Source organism: Numenius arquata, chromosome 1 (assembly GCF_964106895.1).
Source record: "Numenius arquata chromosome 1, bNumArq3.hap1.1, whole genome shotgun sequence".
In the NCBI taxonomy this organism is placed as follows: Eukaryota; Metazoa; Chordata; class Aves; order Charadriiformes; family Scolopacidae; genus Numenius; species Numenius arquata.
Genome location: NC_133576.1, coordinates 43,634,431 through 43,650,015, shown reverse-complemented (window position 1 = coordinate 43,650,015; position 15,585 = coordinate 43,634,431). Strand labels below are relative to the sequence as shown.

At 45.8% G+C, this 15,585-nt stretch overlaps 1 protein-coding gene across 1 annotated transcript in view; it reads right to left on the bottom strand.

The window, feature by feature from the left end:
• The window catches only part of BACE2 (beta-secretase 2), a 49,786-nt gene extending 34,980 nt beyond the window's left edge, over positions 1 to 14,806 (bottom strand). The window contains exon 1 of the mRNA XM_074146768.1: positions 14,360 to 14,806. Coding sequence (XP_074002869.1) covers positions 14,360 to 14,806 — 447 coding nt within the window. The remainder of the gene's footprint in view (positions 1 to 14,359) is intronic.
• Positions 14,807 to 15,585: the final 779 nt, after the last annotated feature.

The window sequence follows — 15,585 nt, the reverse complement described above, 5'->3', positions numbered from 1 at the left end:
GCTTTGAAACCACTGCGTGTAACCACCGCAAAGCAGACCTGCTGGGCACTGCTCGGCAGGATTCTGAACTCTTTGGAGCAATGGCCAGCCACATCAGATGGCTACTAGTCCACAGAGCTATGGGCACTGTAGGAGGACTTGAGGAGAGGGACAGCTTCTAGCTCTGTAGTAAACAGGAGGGTGACAGAGACAGGCAAAGGGCTGCACAACTGTATTTCACAATGCAGGGGCGCACACACCACTGGCCAGCAAAAAGGGGTTTTGCTGGCCCTAGACAGCTCCCTCAGCAAGCCTCTATGCACCTCTGCCCTCACGCTTAACTACAGCCTGTCTCTTTTCATTCCTGAAGAAAACCACTGTCAATTTTTTTTTCAGTTGACCTGAAGCTAAACTTTCTCTGTAAAAAAAAGACAACCATCTCACTGAAAAAGAACAAATCATCCACCTCAAGTGTCTTAGGTTAAATGTCTGTGTGGTGGGTTGACCTTGGCTGGACGCAAGGTGCCCACCAAAGCTGCTCTATCACTCAACCCTCCTCAATTGGACAGGGGAGAGAAAATATAACAAAAGCCTTGTAGGTTGAGGTAAGGACAAGGAGAGATCACTCAGCGATTGCCGTCATGGGCAAAGCAGACTTGACTTGGGAAAAAAAAAAAAAAGTTTAATTTATTACCAATCAAATCAGAGTAGAATAATGAGAAATAAAAAAACAAATCTTAAAAATACTTTCCTCCCAACCCCTCCTTTTTTCCCGGGCTCAATTTCACTCCTGATTTCTCTACCTCCCCCCCCTCAGGGGTACAGGGAGACAGGGAACGGGGCCGCAGTCAGTTCATCACATGTTGTCTCTGCCGCTCCTTCCTCCTCAGGGAGAGGGCTCCTCACACTCTTCCAGCGTGGGGTCCCTCCCACAGAAGACAGTGCTCCATGAAATTCTCCAACGTAAGTCCTTCCCACAGGCTGCAGTTCTTCATGAACTGCTCCAGCGTGGGTCCCTTCCACAGGGTGCAGTCCTTCAAGAGCAGTGCTCCAGCGTGGGTCCCCCATGGGGTCACAAGACCTGCCAGCAAACCTGCTCCAGCATGGGCTCCTCTCTCCGTGGGGCCACAGGTCCTGCCAGGAGCCTGCTCCAGTGCAGGCTTCCTATGGGGTCACAGCCTCTTTCAAGCATCCACCTGCTCTGGCATGGGGTGCTCCACAGGCTGCAAGTGGATATCTGCTCCACTGTTAACCTCCATGGGCTGCAGAGGGACAGCCTGCCTCATCATAGTCTTCACCACAGGCTGTAGGGGAATCTCTGCTCCAGTGCCTGGAGCACCATCTCCCCCTCCTTCTTCACTGACCTTGGTGTCTGCAGGGCTGCTTCTCTCACATATTCTCACTCCTGCCTCCAGCTGCAGTTGTTATTGCTCAGCGTCCCATCCCCCCCTGCCTTCTTAAATATGTTATCACAGAGGTGCTACCACCGTTGCTGATGGGCTCTGCCCTGGCCAGTCACAGGTCTGTCTTGGAGCCAGTTGGCATTGACTCTATTGGACACAGGGAAAGGTTCTAGCAACTTCTCACAGAAGCCACCACTGTAGCCACCCTGCCACCAAAACCTTGCCATGCAAACCCAGTACAGTCTGCTACATCTGTTCCACTCACCAGTACTACTTAGGGCATGATTCTTCTAAAAAGCACAGTCTATGTCAAACAATTTTAGAGGGGTTTTTTTAGGAAAAAAAATAAAAATAAAAGAGGAGAAAGGGACTCATCATGCTAATACACTACCTTTCAGAATACGATATCCAAGGAGGGCTTTTTGCTTTGGTGTTTTTTTTTTTTTTTTAAAGGAAATGAAATCAGTAAGCTTGCGTTAATGTATTATAACCAGTGAATGATTACAGTTAGAAGCTGCATACAGGTCAGAATTTCAATTTTCTGAGGCTTTTGCTCTCCAAAATTAGCTTCCAATTTATTTTGTCAGGTCACCCTTTTCTTTACCTCTATTGTTCGTTAGACTCAGAGATACTGCTGGCTGAAAGAAAAGGCATTTTTAGTTCTTCTTTACCTAGCTTCCTAAGTCCTACACTGTAAAAAAATAAAAGTTTGTGTTGAAACTAAAGCAACAACCCTCCAACTGCAGTATCTGTAAGATTGAAACAGTTTTACACATATGCACTGAGTCAAACTATACTAAGCAAACTCAAGAAGGCTTGACTGACTAACCTTTAAACCTTCCTCATGCCTTACAAGCTTCTACGCCATGACTCACTGCCCATGTTTACTGTGCCATTTGGAAATAACAGAATTAATCAAGGGCCACCTTTCAAGCTTCAACACAGCCTATGAAGCCCATTCCTAATGCTCTTGAGCGTAGGCTAGGAGTTATCTCCAGTCTCATGAGTGCTGTAATTTTTTTTGGTATTCTACTTTTTGTCAAAGACACCACAGTACCCTTGCCCTTCACTAGCAGGCAGAATCATCTCAGGAGAGGTTCAGTCTCACTCCTGTATTTCTACCTCCGTTAAAAGGTCTCTCTTGCACCAAAGATCTGAACTTCAATCTCAAATTCAAATAAACCCTTGGATTTCAAATTGAACTGGAGATGTGAAGCTAAGAGCCAAAGCTGCTCCTGCAATATTTAAGAAGCTTTAGAAGGCAATGACTAACTTTGAAAAAGGCTACGTTCTGGAGACAGGCAGGAAGAAAAAGAAGTTTGCAGGACAGCAGTGAGAAAAATCAGTGTTTTGAGAAGGCTGCATGCCAGGTCTGATCTCTTCCCTCTCCTCCACCCGTCAGCTTGCTCTCGTAGCGACATGATTCTTTTCAAGTTTTTTTCTCCTCCTCTGTCAAGATGTTAGTTTTGGAGATGGGTGTTTGTTAGAAAAGGTTTTTCAAAGCCTGGAGAGCTGCGAGAAGGAGAGATGAAGGCAGGACACTCCTGACACATCAGGTCAATCCGTTCTACCCAGAGCAGGCTGTTCCCAGCCATGCTGCCGTACCCACACAGTGGGGCTGCTCATTATAACGTCCTCCTCGCCGCACTTACTGCCTGCTTTCAGGAAAGGCTTGCTTATGTTTTTTCAGTGTTTTTCTTCAAGAAGGACACTGAATGCTTATATGGTATTTTCCAGCTGTTCCCTTAAAACACCACAACAAAACCAAAGTGGATAAACATAATCTTTCTTGGATTTTCTCTATCCATAAACTGCAATGGTGAAATGACCAACCTTCCCAAAACATATAAGTCAATGGACATGATTACATGGGAAACCCCACCTTGCTGCTTTCATGGCTGTGAAAGAAGCCTCTCCCTCCTGGAGGCCAGGATACTACAGACAATCCCATGTTCACACACTGGGATCCCTGGATTAGCCAAGATTGTTGGACATGGAGTGGTAAATAAATTAGCACACACCCTGGAAAACCAACTACAAACTCCCTGTACTTCAAGGCATGACCTCTGCTATAAAAATGCCTCAACTTGTTCTTCAGGACTGGATTTGCAGCACTGCCCGATTTCCTTCAACATACACGAGAGCTGATACAGTACTTCATATTGCCAAACTGGGACATTCCAGCCTGGGGAGCTGAAAAGACTGGTCCCATCTTCTAACTCCCTTGAACTACCTCTATGCCACTTGCCGTAGCAGCTCCCACCTCCGTTCCTCCCTTCTGCCCAGAAACAGCCACGATCCCATGCTTTCCACACCCACTGGGCTGCTGCTATATGGATGGCAAAGAGACATGACTGGATCTGCTGCTGCAGGCAAGGGGAGGGAGGGAAGAGATGGGGGGGGGGAAGCAAGCCCAGCTATGTCAAGCACAAGAACGGGAATTTGGTTACTCTGATTGTATTCCCAGCTAGAAAAGCTGCACCACATCTCTGGGGAACAGCATAGGGCCAGGCAGCTGCCCCCTGGTCCGTGCCATCCTAAGCGACCACACAAATGTACGCAGGTGGCCCCAGGTCTCAGAGCACAAACAAGGTGATGCAACTCTGGTGTTTTTATTTCCCCGGTAATTAATGAAGGGAATACAACAGATAGAAGGCTTTTGCTCCCCATTCCACCTGACCTATTTAGGATATTACCACAGAGCTGAATTTGATTGTCATCATGGGTATTTCTTGGAATTATACAGGGGAGTTCAAAGGCACAAACAGAAAACAGCTTTCCACTCCATAATACCAGGAAAGACTATTTGTTTGGGGGGGTAGGGAGGGAAGCAAAAAAAAAAAGCTGTTAAGCAATGTCACAATTACATGTTTGATTTATTACAAAGAAGAATTATCTTTTTAATTCATATTTATTCTAACATTTTTACTTAAGATATTTGGCAGGGCAATTTAAAATGCAGATTTGATTCTCAAGTGAGTTAAGGTATTTTTTTAAATTCTTTTTTTTTTTTTTTTTTACAAAAGAAAGCAGCAGGGTTCACCCCCCTGCTATCAGAATCATTTATTTTTCTCTCTCCTTCTCAAACATGCACACTTTACTCTTTACCCTGGCTAATACTGTAGAGGCAGCAGCTCTGGGAAATGAACTAGCTTCGCCTGTGGCCCATACATCATTACAATTGTTAACCAAGTTCCACTATAAAAATCTTTATTACACAGGAGAACACAGAGGCATGCAAGAACACAGCTTTATTTTCAGATACCAGGTTGAGTTTGTAGGGCAGGAAGTTGAAAGACTTTTTTATGCTCTCAGGTCGACAAAGTCTGCTACTACATACTGCAGCACCACACAGAAGACAGCTTCCCTCTATCCATTCCTCCGCATATCAACTTGTATATAGGACTAAGCCATCTTCTACTTCAGCCAGGGTTTACAACCCACTGTGTTATGATAGTACCTCAAGTCCTACAGTAGCCCAGGGCTCCGCACTACAAGGAAGGCAGAAGGTGCAGCCATGAAAGGCTGGAGCTGATGGTGCTCAGGCTACTGGAATTGCGGAAGTTTGCCCATTAGCAACAGCAAATGTTGTTGGACACACCAGCTGTGGAGAAAGTTTCCAAACCTGAACAAAACCATGCAGGTAGTATCACTAGTTGGTGATCACATTTGGTCACTTGCCAAGAAAAGGTTAACCCAAAGGCTCAGCAGAGCACAAATGAAAGTTAATTTCAGCTGGAACATGTAACAAGTGCCAGAGTTCATAACTACAGCTGCTGAGAAATTTTCTGAGCTTTTTTTTCCCCCCCATACATTATTTATCTCAGCAGTCCAAATGCAAAAATCTGGCACTTTGGATCATGCGAAATGTTTGTGTTATTCCCTGAAGGACTTTGCATCCGTGAAGTAATGAGAAGATTACCCTGTGATAGATAAACTGAAGCACTGTGACTGCATCAGATGTTATCTTGCTACAGCAGTTCTCAGACTGTTGGAAAGTGTGACCACCTTTGGGCTCCTCTGTCTTATTTGCAACCTGAGAGTTTCTGAGAAGAAAAATGAATGAATTAAACAAAAATCTCTTTAGTCACAGAGAAGTATCAGTAGGACTGATGAATCATTTTCTGACACGCCTCACATTTCACTCTTACCCATAACAAACATCTACTAAACATCACAGTGAATGAACGCATAGGTCTTTCCATACCGTGCTTAAGCAGCATGGTAATATTGCCCTGAAGACCTTCCAAGTTGGTATAGCGTGCTTGTATATACATCTACTAAACATCACAGTGAATGAACGCATAGGTCTTTCCATACCATGCTTAAGCAGCATGGTAATATTGCCCTGAAGACCTTCCAAATTGGTAAGTGTGCTCGGTCTTGGAAAGCCACTACAACTGTTAATTTCTTATGCTGCGAACACTGACAGTCAAGGTTTCTGTATCAACAGGTACATAACAGAATTTTGGAAATAAAGTTTCCAATTAGTTATTAAAAAAAAAAAAAAAAAGGAAAGAAAAACCTCTCTCAAAATTTTGCAGTTGCAATTTTGAAAATAGATCTGAAGCCTGCAGTCAAAATAGACATCCTAGTATATTATTTTCTGTACCAAAACTATTGCTGCCAAAGGCAATCTTCAAAATTTACCTTCAGCTGTCCTGATCTATTTTTTTCTTCCCTAATACCACAACAAAATTTTCAAGGGGCGACAGGCAGGAACCAACTTTCCGTACAATGGCTTAGCAGATAAGCCTTTTGTTTCTGTACAAGGCCCAAATGGCTGATCTTCTCTGGTACGAAGCTTCTTATGGTAGCAAAGTAAGAAACAGAGAGAGCCTGGGTGGGCGAGAAAATTCTCGCACCTGGCCTTGACATGAGCTGAGCATGAGCCGCAGCACCACGGCAGGCTCTGTGGGGCTTTTCTACAGACCACTCTCGCAGGCAGATCCGCAAACAAATATCAAGGAATTATCTGAGAGATGGCCACCAAAAAGATCCGATTACTTTTTTCCTGTCAAATGGCAGGAGCTGGCCTTTAATATGAGAAGGCTTACGCTCCCTCTGTCAAGTGGAGAAGTGACTCTCAGTTCTTGAGTTGTCATCTGTTTTTCTTTAAAACAAAAATGCCAGAAGTGGGAAAGAGTAGTGTTATCATGCAGTTTTCATTCCCTAGGAATGGATTCATTTGTGCCTTCAAGGAGGAGCAGCTTACCAAGTGTTACTGCAGCGTTAATACCTTTCCTCTTTTAAAATAAGACCATACTAGCAATGACTTTGAGAAAAGCATCTGCCCTAAACACCGTTAAGCAGCCTAGCTTAACAGCAGTTTTTGCTAGTAAGTAGGTACAAAAATAAACCAACCCTATAGCTAAATAAAATCAACTAATTTTAGTACTCACAAGCTGAGCAAAGAGGACAAAATCTGCAAGTAATTTATTTTTCACAATTTCAAATTATTAGTAAGCAGTGGTGAGGAGAAAAAAGGATTGTAGAGTGCAATTACTGTCTTAAAAGATTCCCTTCAAAAGAGCCTTTTAATTATGACACATTAATTGTATTCAATGAATTGTAATTTTCACTTGAATAAGATTTTTTTCCCCACCTAGCTTATTTTCCTCAAATTCCCTCTCCACCATACTCCACAGGTTTCATCTATTTGAGGAGGACTCTTAAAAAACTGAAACAAAGGTCTGGAACATCTGTCCCCCGCTGCCCTCCCCGTAAAGCACTCTTAAGACATAAAAAGGCAGCGAGAGCAGAAGAAGGAGAGACAAGCAAAAGGAAGAATGACGGAAGAACTCTGAGGGAGGAGAGAGAAGAGGCGGGGGGAAAGGCATTATTTTAACAAACCTTGGCAAAAGAGGGAGCAAATGTTGACTCTGGCCCCAGGCTTTCTGAAGGCACGTGAGCCGACTGTGCTACGTGACTGCTCTCGTATGAGCGTGGCCGAAAGCCCATGGGACAGCCACGCTTGGAGGAAGCCCGCTGAAAGGGCTGGGTCCGCAGGCAGGGGAAGGTTCTCTGTGGCCAAACTTTCATCCCAAGGGGGTGAAGTTTACCGAGCTCCTCGACAAGGCTCTCGGGCAGTTCTGGGCTGCTGCAGCCTTTGCCGTAGCAAAACCAAAACCTACAGTTGATGCAGACGTGCTCGAGGTACCTCAGGTGCCGCCGGCAGCAATGGAGCTCTCTGCGTGTTACAAAGCCACCCGGAAAAGCACAATAGACCGCTCATGCAGAGGTCCCTGTTGTCACAACCAGACCGTGACCAACCCAAGTTAGCTGGTTTCTGCTAGCTGTAGTCACACAATCCAATCGCACGGATGGCTGCAATGTAGGCATATGCAGAGAAGAGGAGACAGATAGTCAGCTAAGTCAGTATTTTAAAATTAAGGGAGTTCATGCGCAAAAAAGTGCAAATAAAATCTATTTTAGTCGTGGGCTATTTCAAGTGCTTTGGAGGACACTGAACTAACAGATACAAATTCAAATGTAAAACTTTTGACTTTAACCGTGGTCCCGTATCTGTAGAACACAACTGCATTTGCTTCACAAGATTAGATCTACACAGCAAAACCAGGCTGAAAAGTGGCAAGATACATGACAGTCCCATCAATGGCAGGAAAAAAACAGTTCCTTTTTCTGAGTGCCTAACCTGGGTAGAAATAGGAGCAACAAGTTTCTTCACTTATTTACACGAATGTTTAGTTTGGAGAAGAGGAGGCTGAGGGGGGACCTCATTGCCCTCTACAACTACCTGAAAGGAGGGTGTAGAGAGGTGGGTGTTGGCCTCTTCTCCCAAGTGAATAATGGCAGGACCAGAGGAAATGGTCTGAAGTTGCGGCAGGGGAGGTTTAGATTAGGTATTAGGAAGAATTACTTTACTGAGAGAGTGGTCAGGCACTGGAACAGCCTGCCCAGGGAGGTGGTGGAGTCGCCATCCCTGGAGGTATTTAAGAAACGTGTAGACATGGCACTTCAGGGCATGCTCCACTGCCCGAGATTGTTGGTTTGTGTCTGTTTGTTTGGTGGGTTTTTTTTTTGTTTGGTTGGTTTTTTGTGGTTGGACTCGATGTCTCAAAGGTCCCTTCCAACCATGAAGACTCCGTGATTCTGTGAATTATGATTAAATCTGTATTTTACAGCCATTAAGATAAGGGAGAGAGGTACATCTGATTCCTACTGGAGATGCACATGTGCAAGGGTATGCTATTGTATCAGCTTCTGTTTTCAAATGTAGCTATACTTGTCAATGACCAGATCACATTTTGTGTCAGACTCCTTCACCTACAATAAGTGAGAAATTTTCAAAGATAATAAAATGTGGAGGCAATGTAATAGCTAGCATGTCCTCACGGACTCGAAGTCATAAGTGCCCTTCACAAAAATAAAGACCCCTGCAGGGTGTAGTAGTTTTTAAACCTGTCTTGCCAGACACTATCCCTAGAGGTTACAGCCCTCCGGTTAGAGGAGGAAAAAAAAAAAAAAGAAAAAACTCCCAAGAAAAAAAAATAGAAAATTACTCCTTCCTTAATAATCCCAAACATACAGGATTTTCACATGGGCTTTCTTTTATGCGGTGGTTTGTTTTGATCTCATTTCTACTCCAAGTTCCAACTAATTTACTCCTTAATAACAGGCAAAACAGTTACTTGCTTACCCTCTATTTTACTCTTTCCAAATTTAACTGATGCTTTTGCCTTGATATGGAATGAAATGTAAGGAGTGGTAAAAAGTGTGAACCTGACACCTACTGGCACCACCCCTGTTCCTCACAACAGATCTTCTGCCCTGACCCACCAGGATCTGAATGCATCATTGCTGTGATCGGCGACCCTGGATAATAAAGCTTCCACCATTTCTCTGAAGGAGAGAAAGTGCTTCTAAAGGAGCAGTTAGCGGGGCTCTAATCCGACTGACCCTAGGAGAGGAGCACATCCTGAGGAACGACCACGATGAGCCTCTTCCATTCAGTGTCACTCTGCACATAGACATCACAGGCCATTGCAGCCCACTTACAAACACAGCAAGGCAAAGACTTGCTACAGAACACTAACTGTGCTATACTCAGGGCAACGGCAATGTAATTAATACTTGTGTTTTGGGTTATTTTTATAGTACAGGCTCCACTACCTCCATGCAGTCCCTTTTGCAAGGGCTAATTTTGTATGGAAGAAGGTGCCAGAATGCTAATTTGTAAAGGCAGGGACCTTTCTGTCAACCCAAACCTGGAATGTTTGTTTGCTTTGTCTTTGGTCAAAAATACATTACAGCCCACCGCACCACAGTACATCACTGTATTAGTCCTGTCTTAGGACTTTCAGGTCCTTGTTCTTTCTATTTTGCAGACATACAACAACAACAACCACCAAAATCTACCCAATGCATCATGTAACAACAGGAATATTTTGCATTTCAATAGTACTTCCATTAGCAGGATCTGGAGGAATTTTGACACCAGGACCTCAAAATACTCCAATACACCACAGCACTCATCTTTTCTCCTGAACCTTTCCTTTTTTTCAGTTTTCATAAAGAGCTCTAAAATAAACACAAAAGACCCATGTAATTATTATTTAAAAAAAGAGAGAGAGAGACTCGAGTTGGAGCTTGCCTTCTGGTATTTGAACCTGGAAGGATCACGTTTTCAAAACTTCTTGTATCTAGAAAGGCGGTAAACCCCCTTTCATCAAAATTAAGAAAGAAGAGCTTAGCTTCTTAGGGAATAGCATAGCGCCAAAAATCAGCCCTTATTACCTAATATAGCAAGACTAGTGAAGTGATGAAATTACAAGAGCAGTTGAATCTTTCCTCACAATCTTCATTCTGTCCAACACTCAGGAAATAAGAACTATCAACAATTAAGGAAGAATGGCTGGCGTGTTCAGAAATTGCTAATGTGTCTGTTCATCACCTTCAAAATACCATGCTATAAATTATAAGAGTCCATAACACGCTTGAGGTGTCTAATATAAATCCTTCTTTATCCTTCTTTTCTTTAACAGATGGAAGAAATTGAAGGAAAGATAACCTCCCAACAATCAGATGGAAACGCGAGTTTGTGTTTCACAGTGAAGGCCCTTAGACCCAACATACACAGTGACCTTAAAAGTACACAATGAGTTTACAGAACAGGGTTTTGCTCACCCCCTGCAAAGAACAAACTGCCATTAGCAAAAACAATATACCAAACCTCTTCATGCATAGAATGAAAAATTGACACTGAAATTTCAAAAAGGAGCTGTGTGAAATTTCAAAAGGACCACAAGTCGGATCCTATCGTGGTTTCAATAACCTGCTAATCAGACCACAGCTACGTGACTCTCAGCAGGCACCTGGCCAGCCTTTCTTTGCAATGAAGTTCCAGGAACAACATTTACCTGGCCTCTCAGTAAAATCACAATTTGGAAATGCAGTGGGACTGGCCGGTTTACCAGTACCTCATACAATGAAGACAAGCACAGGAGGCAAGATGAGGCAACAGTACTTTCTTTGCAAACATTTAATGCAGTCCAGATGGACTTCAAGAAAGCTGTGAAGAACATGGGGTGCTCTAAGAGTTTGCCTATTCTATTGGTCAAAACCTCGTAGGAGAAACAAAATTAATATAAACAGAAATGCAGTGAAGACAGTGGAAAAAACCCTGAATGATCTTGGATTCAATTCCTCACAGTGCTTATAATCTCAGGGCAGGCAAAATAATAAAAGATAGAGCAAAGGAATTCCATCAGATTATTTAAAGAAATAAGAAGTAAGAGCAGTGCACACAATTCATATTGGGCACTTGCCACATCTTATTTAAATCTGGAATTGGAAGAAGTGCACCTATACAGACAGGTGTAAAGCACATAATCCGTCAGAAGTAGGACACATAATAATACATCCATGAAATAAGAGACAAATATATCATATTCTTCAATACAGTAGAGCTTCTTTTTCACCTTTCACTTAATTCTTAAGTAGATCTGCATGTGAATGAAAGAGAATTAATGGGGGTAACGACAGTTGACACTGCCCCGGTAGCTAGTCTGGAGACCTGATACGATTAGGAAGGATACTGTATTATAAAGCTGGAAATGATCAGAAACACTTTGGCTGCAAACACTTTGCAAAACTGGATTGACTGCACTGAAATTTCCCCTCTTGAAAATAAAATAAATTTAACTTCCCACAGCTGCTCTATTTTTATATCGTCAGAACAAGTATTTCAGAACTGCCATTGTGAAACTCAGTTCTGTGCTGTGTTTATCTGCTATATGACAAATCTGAATTGGAACGAAAGCCAAACAGTGTGCCTTAAATGACCTGAAAAATGAAATTCTTTCGTAGCGGCTTCCTTCCAAGAACAGAAATTAAAAAAGGAAAATTTCTAAAAATGCAATTGAGCAGTAAAGCAAGCTCAGTAGTGCTGAAGCCTTTCACAAATGCTCATTCCTCACACTGGCACAGTAGCTTTCAACACTTCACGCACACACTTCCAAACTTACCAGGCACCAACACTATCGTAACTGTGACATTAAGTCTTGTGCCTCTTCTCACAACCTGCTATTTGGTATTGGTCCACTACTGCCTTGTTTGCATTTACCCATCCCCTCTCTGCGACACCGTCTGGAGCAGCAGCTCTGCCATCTCCGCCTTTTTGCTCCGACAGCGGGGAAGGGAAGCAGTGCTGCTCTGCAGGTCTTCGTCGTTGCCAATAACCTTCTTTCTCCTTGGTAAAAACGTCTGGGCAGCATTACCCTGTGCGAGGGCTTGGCTGTCCTGGGAGAGGCCTGGGTGAGGAAGGGAATTAGCTTGAGGAAAAGTCCTATGCCAGAAGGCTGCAAGAGTAAAGATAGGTGTCCAAGCATCACTTCACATTGTAACTTCTAACTTGAGGCCAACTCAGGTTGGGAGGAGCATTTAAATCAGTAAGAGACATCTCTCCACTTCTACATGATCATGGGCGCATCCTCACTCCAGGGAATACTTGCCCAAGGTGTTTAACATGATCCCAACACTCGACAGTATCAAGATACTTGCTTGTAGTATCAGCACTGTGAAGGATTCAAGTAGCACTAGCCCGTAGCGGCTTTGGAGCTTTATACTATTCATTGCGAAGCAGAAAAACAAGAAGTACATTTGTGATCTTTAAGTCTTCCAGTTTCAGGCAGGGAAAGAGATAACAAATTCGTCTCCATCAGAAGTACAGAATAAATTTTAACTCCACTCTACTGAGTCACTACATGCCAAGATCTGATTTTGGAAACACAAGCGCATTTATAACCTTACTTAGAACCTTGGTGGGCCTACTTGTGAATAAATCTTCACATGTGGTAAACACCAGTGGCAGTCTTTTAAATAATTAACTTTGTAAAAACTCAGAACTAGTTCAAAATAGTAAAAGCTTTGCAACCAGATTCAGAGCTTTTTTTCCAGAAGGTAAAAAGTCACTGAGGCAAGTTTATCTGAAACCATGCATCACATGTAATACAAGTAATACTAGCTGTTAAGTGTAAGTGAAGCCTCCAGGTGCACTGAGGGCAGCACATTCTCCCTCTTAGACCTCCAGTCACATTATCAAAAGCCTGTCACATTATTCCTTCTCCATTTCTTCCAATTTCAGAATCCCCCTAGACGTGTGAGGATATGCTTGATAGTCACTTTTTCTACCTAAAATTATTTTTTTCATTTAAGACATACTGAATTGGATTATTAGTCCAATCAAATCTGGTATCTTGATTCTGGCAGAAACCAATATTGAACGTTCCCTAGAGTAATGAAGCACACACAAAGCCACACTAATAGAACTAGTCAAATATGCAGCCCGCAACAGGGAGGAAAAATTATTTCACGGCCTCTGTGGCTGTTGGGCCACATCTTGATACATCAGACCTAGTTAGCTTTTTATTTTTATTTTTTAAACTCCATTTATTGATCATAAAACAATGCCACCCTTTCTCAATACATGTATTGATCCTACTGTCATACATTTCAATTAGAGTGATGATGTGGCCAGTCCTCTTAACATTCAAGGTGTAAAAAAAGAAAGAGCTCACAGAAGTCCAAAAATGTAACAACGGCTGAACACTTCCTGTTGGCTAGGCATTTTAGCATTCCTTGGCTTTTTATTACGGAGAGGAGCTAAAGGAGAAGAGTAAGGGAATTTTTTTTTTTGTGTACACTGGGAATGCAAGGACCTGAACTCCCGCAGCAAACACGAAGTTCTGAGGAAAAGCCCCGAGGGCTTTCAGGAAATTAATCCCCACTCAGCTGACTAGTCATCCCCACCAGCAGCCCAGCACCGCTCCTCCTGGGATCTCATGACACAGATGAAAGAGCAACTCCATTGCAAAAAACTTCAGCAATGCTGGTGAAGGCAGTTGGAGAAGATTTAAGGAAACACGGTCTATTTGAAAACAATATTCAAAACACACACCTTCTTTGTGTTATTAATGAATAACACATGAATTCCCGAAAGAAGGGACTGGTTTTGCCTAGCCATCACTTACTTCTGCAGGAAGATTTCGAGTGCTTCTCCCGGGGGGCAGCGGGAGGCTCTATCAAAGCGCCCAATCACAATGCAAAGCAGCTTAAAAAAAAATAAAATAAAAGAATAACCCCCACACACACACCCACCCACCCACCCTGTGACTCTAAACCACAGTCATTTCGACTGACAGAACAACTCGCTTCGAATCAAAATCCCATGAGACAGCATGAAACCGGGCACCGGTTCCGAAGGAGCTCCTTCGCCGCTCCGCGTCCCCGCCGCCCTCCCTCCCTCCCTCCCGCGGACCCGGCGAGACGGGTCCCCGGGAGGGAGGGAGGGCGGCGGGGACGCGCCTCCCGCCCGGCCCGCGGAAACTCGCTGCTGCCACCGCCGCTCCCCTGCACCGGCACCGTCTTTCGGGGAGAAAGTTGCGTTTGGGAGAAGTTTGCCCGCCCCCTCCTCCGCTTCCCTCCCAAGCCCGCAGCCGCCCCGGCCCCGCTCCTACCGCCTGCGGCGGGGTCCCGATCAGCATCTCCAGGTAGTAGCCGCGGCCGGAGTCTCCCTGCAGGTTCTCCACCATGGCTAAAAAGTTGAGGGTGCCCCCCGGATCCGAGGCTAAGGCCAAGCCGTCCGCGCCGCCGAGGGGATCCTGCTGCCGGCTGCCGCTCCCCGGCCGCAGCACCACCGGGGCGGGCGGCGACCCGCCGGGAGCGGCCGGGTGGGACACACGGAGCGGGAAGGAGAAGAAAGCCCGGCAGAGCCCCGCGGTGCCGGCGAAGAGGAGGAGGAGGCCGGGAGCCGCCAGCGGCGTTCCCATCCCGGCGGCAGCGCGGGGGGCCGGGGTCGCCTCCCAACTGCAGAGGCCGCCTGGCTGCCAGACTGGAGCAGCCAGGGGGAGGAGGAGGAGGAGGAGGAAGAAGAAGGGAGCGGCTTCCCCACGCCCCGGCTTCATCTCCCCCCTCCCCCGAACCGAGCTCCTCCTCGCGTTTCTCCCGCACGGCCCCCGGGCAGCCGGAGCGGCCGCACCGCGGCCGCTCCGGCTGCCCGGGGACCGTGCGGGAAAGTTGCTCCGGCCCGGTACTCAAGGGAGAAACTTCCCGGCTCGGCTAGGCTCAGCCCAGCCCGCAGCCCTGCTAACGGAGCGTGACGGCACGGCGGGGAGGAAAGTTTCACGAAAGCCTTAAAGGGAAGGCGGCGGGGCGGGCCGGGAGAGCGGGGATCCACGCCGGGGGCGACCGGGGCTCCAGTCCCTTCCCTGGGGCGCCGCTGGTCTCGGGACCCCGCGGGAGAGGAGGCAGCGGCCGGGCGGGGGATGGAGGAGGAGGCAGCGCGGAGCCGGATCCGGGGATCCGCGCTCCGGGGCGACCGGGATTCCCGTCTCCTCCCTGGGGCGCTGCTGGTCTCAGGACCCGGCGGGAGCCGAGGCAGCGGCTGGGCAGGGGGTGGAGAGTGTTAATGATGATGATGAGGAGGAGGTGGGAGCACGGAGCAGTGTCCAGAGATGCCGACGCGGGTGGTCGTGGCAGCGGGTGGCCATGGCACGGGTGACAGCGGCGGCACCTGGTGTGAGGAGCGGGCATGTGTGTGTGTGTGTGCGTGTGTGTAAATTCATCTGCTGTACTAGTAAGAGCACGGCATGAAAGACGTCTGCTTGTTAGAAAGCCTGCAGGGCTTTAAATGTCTCCATCATGCACGGAATTAATAACAGCAGTCAAGTGCGGCCTTTCGAAA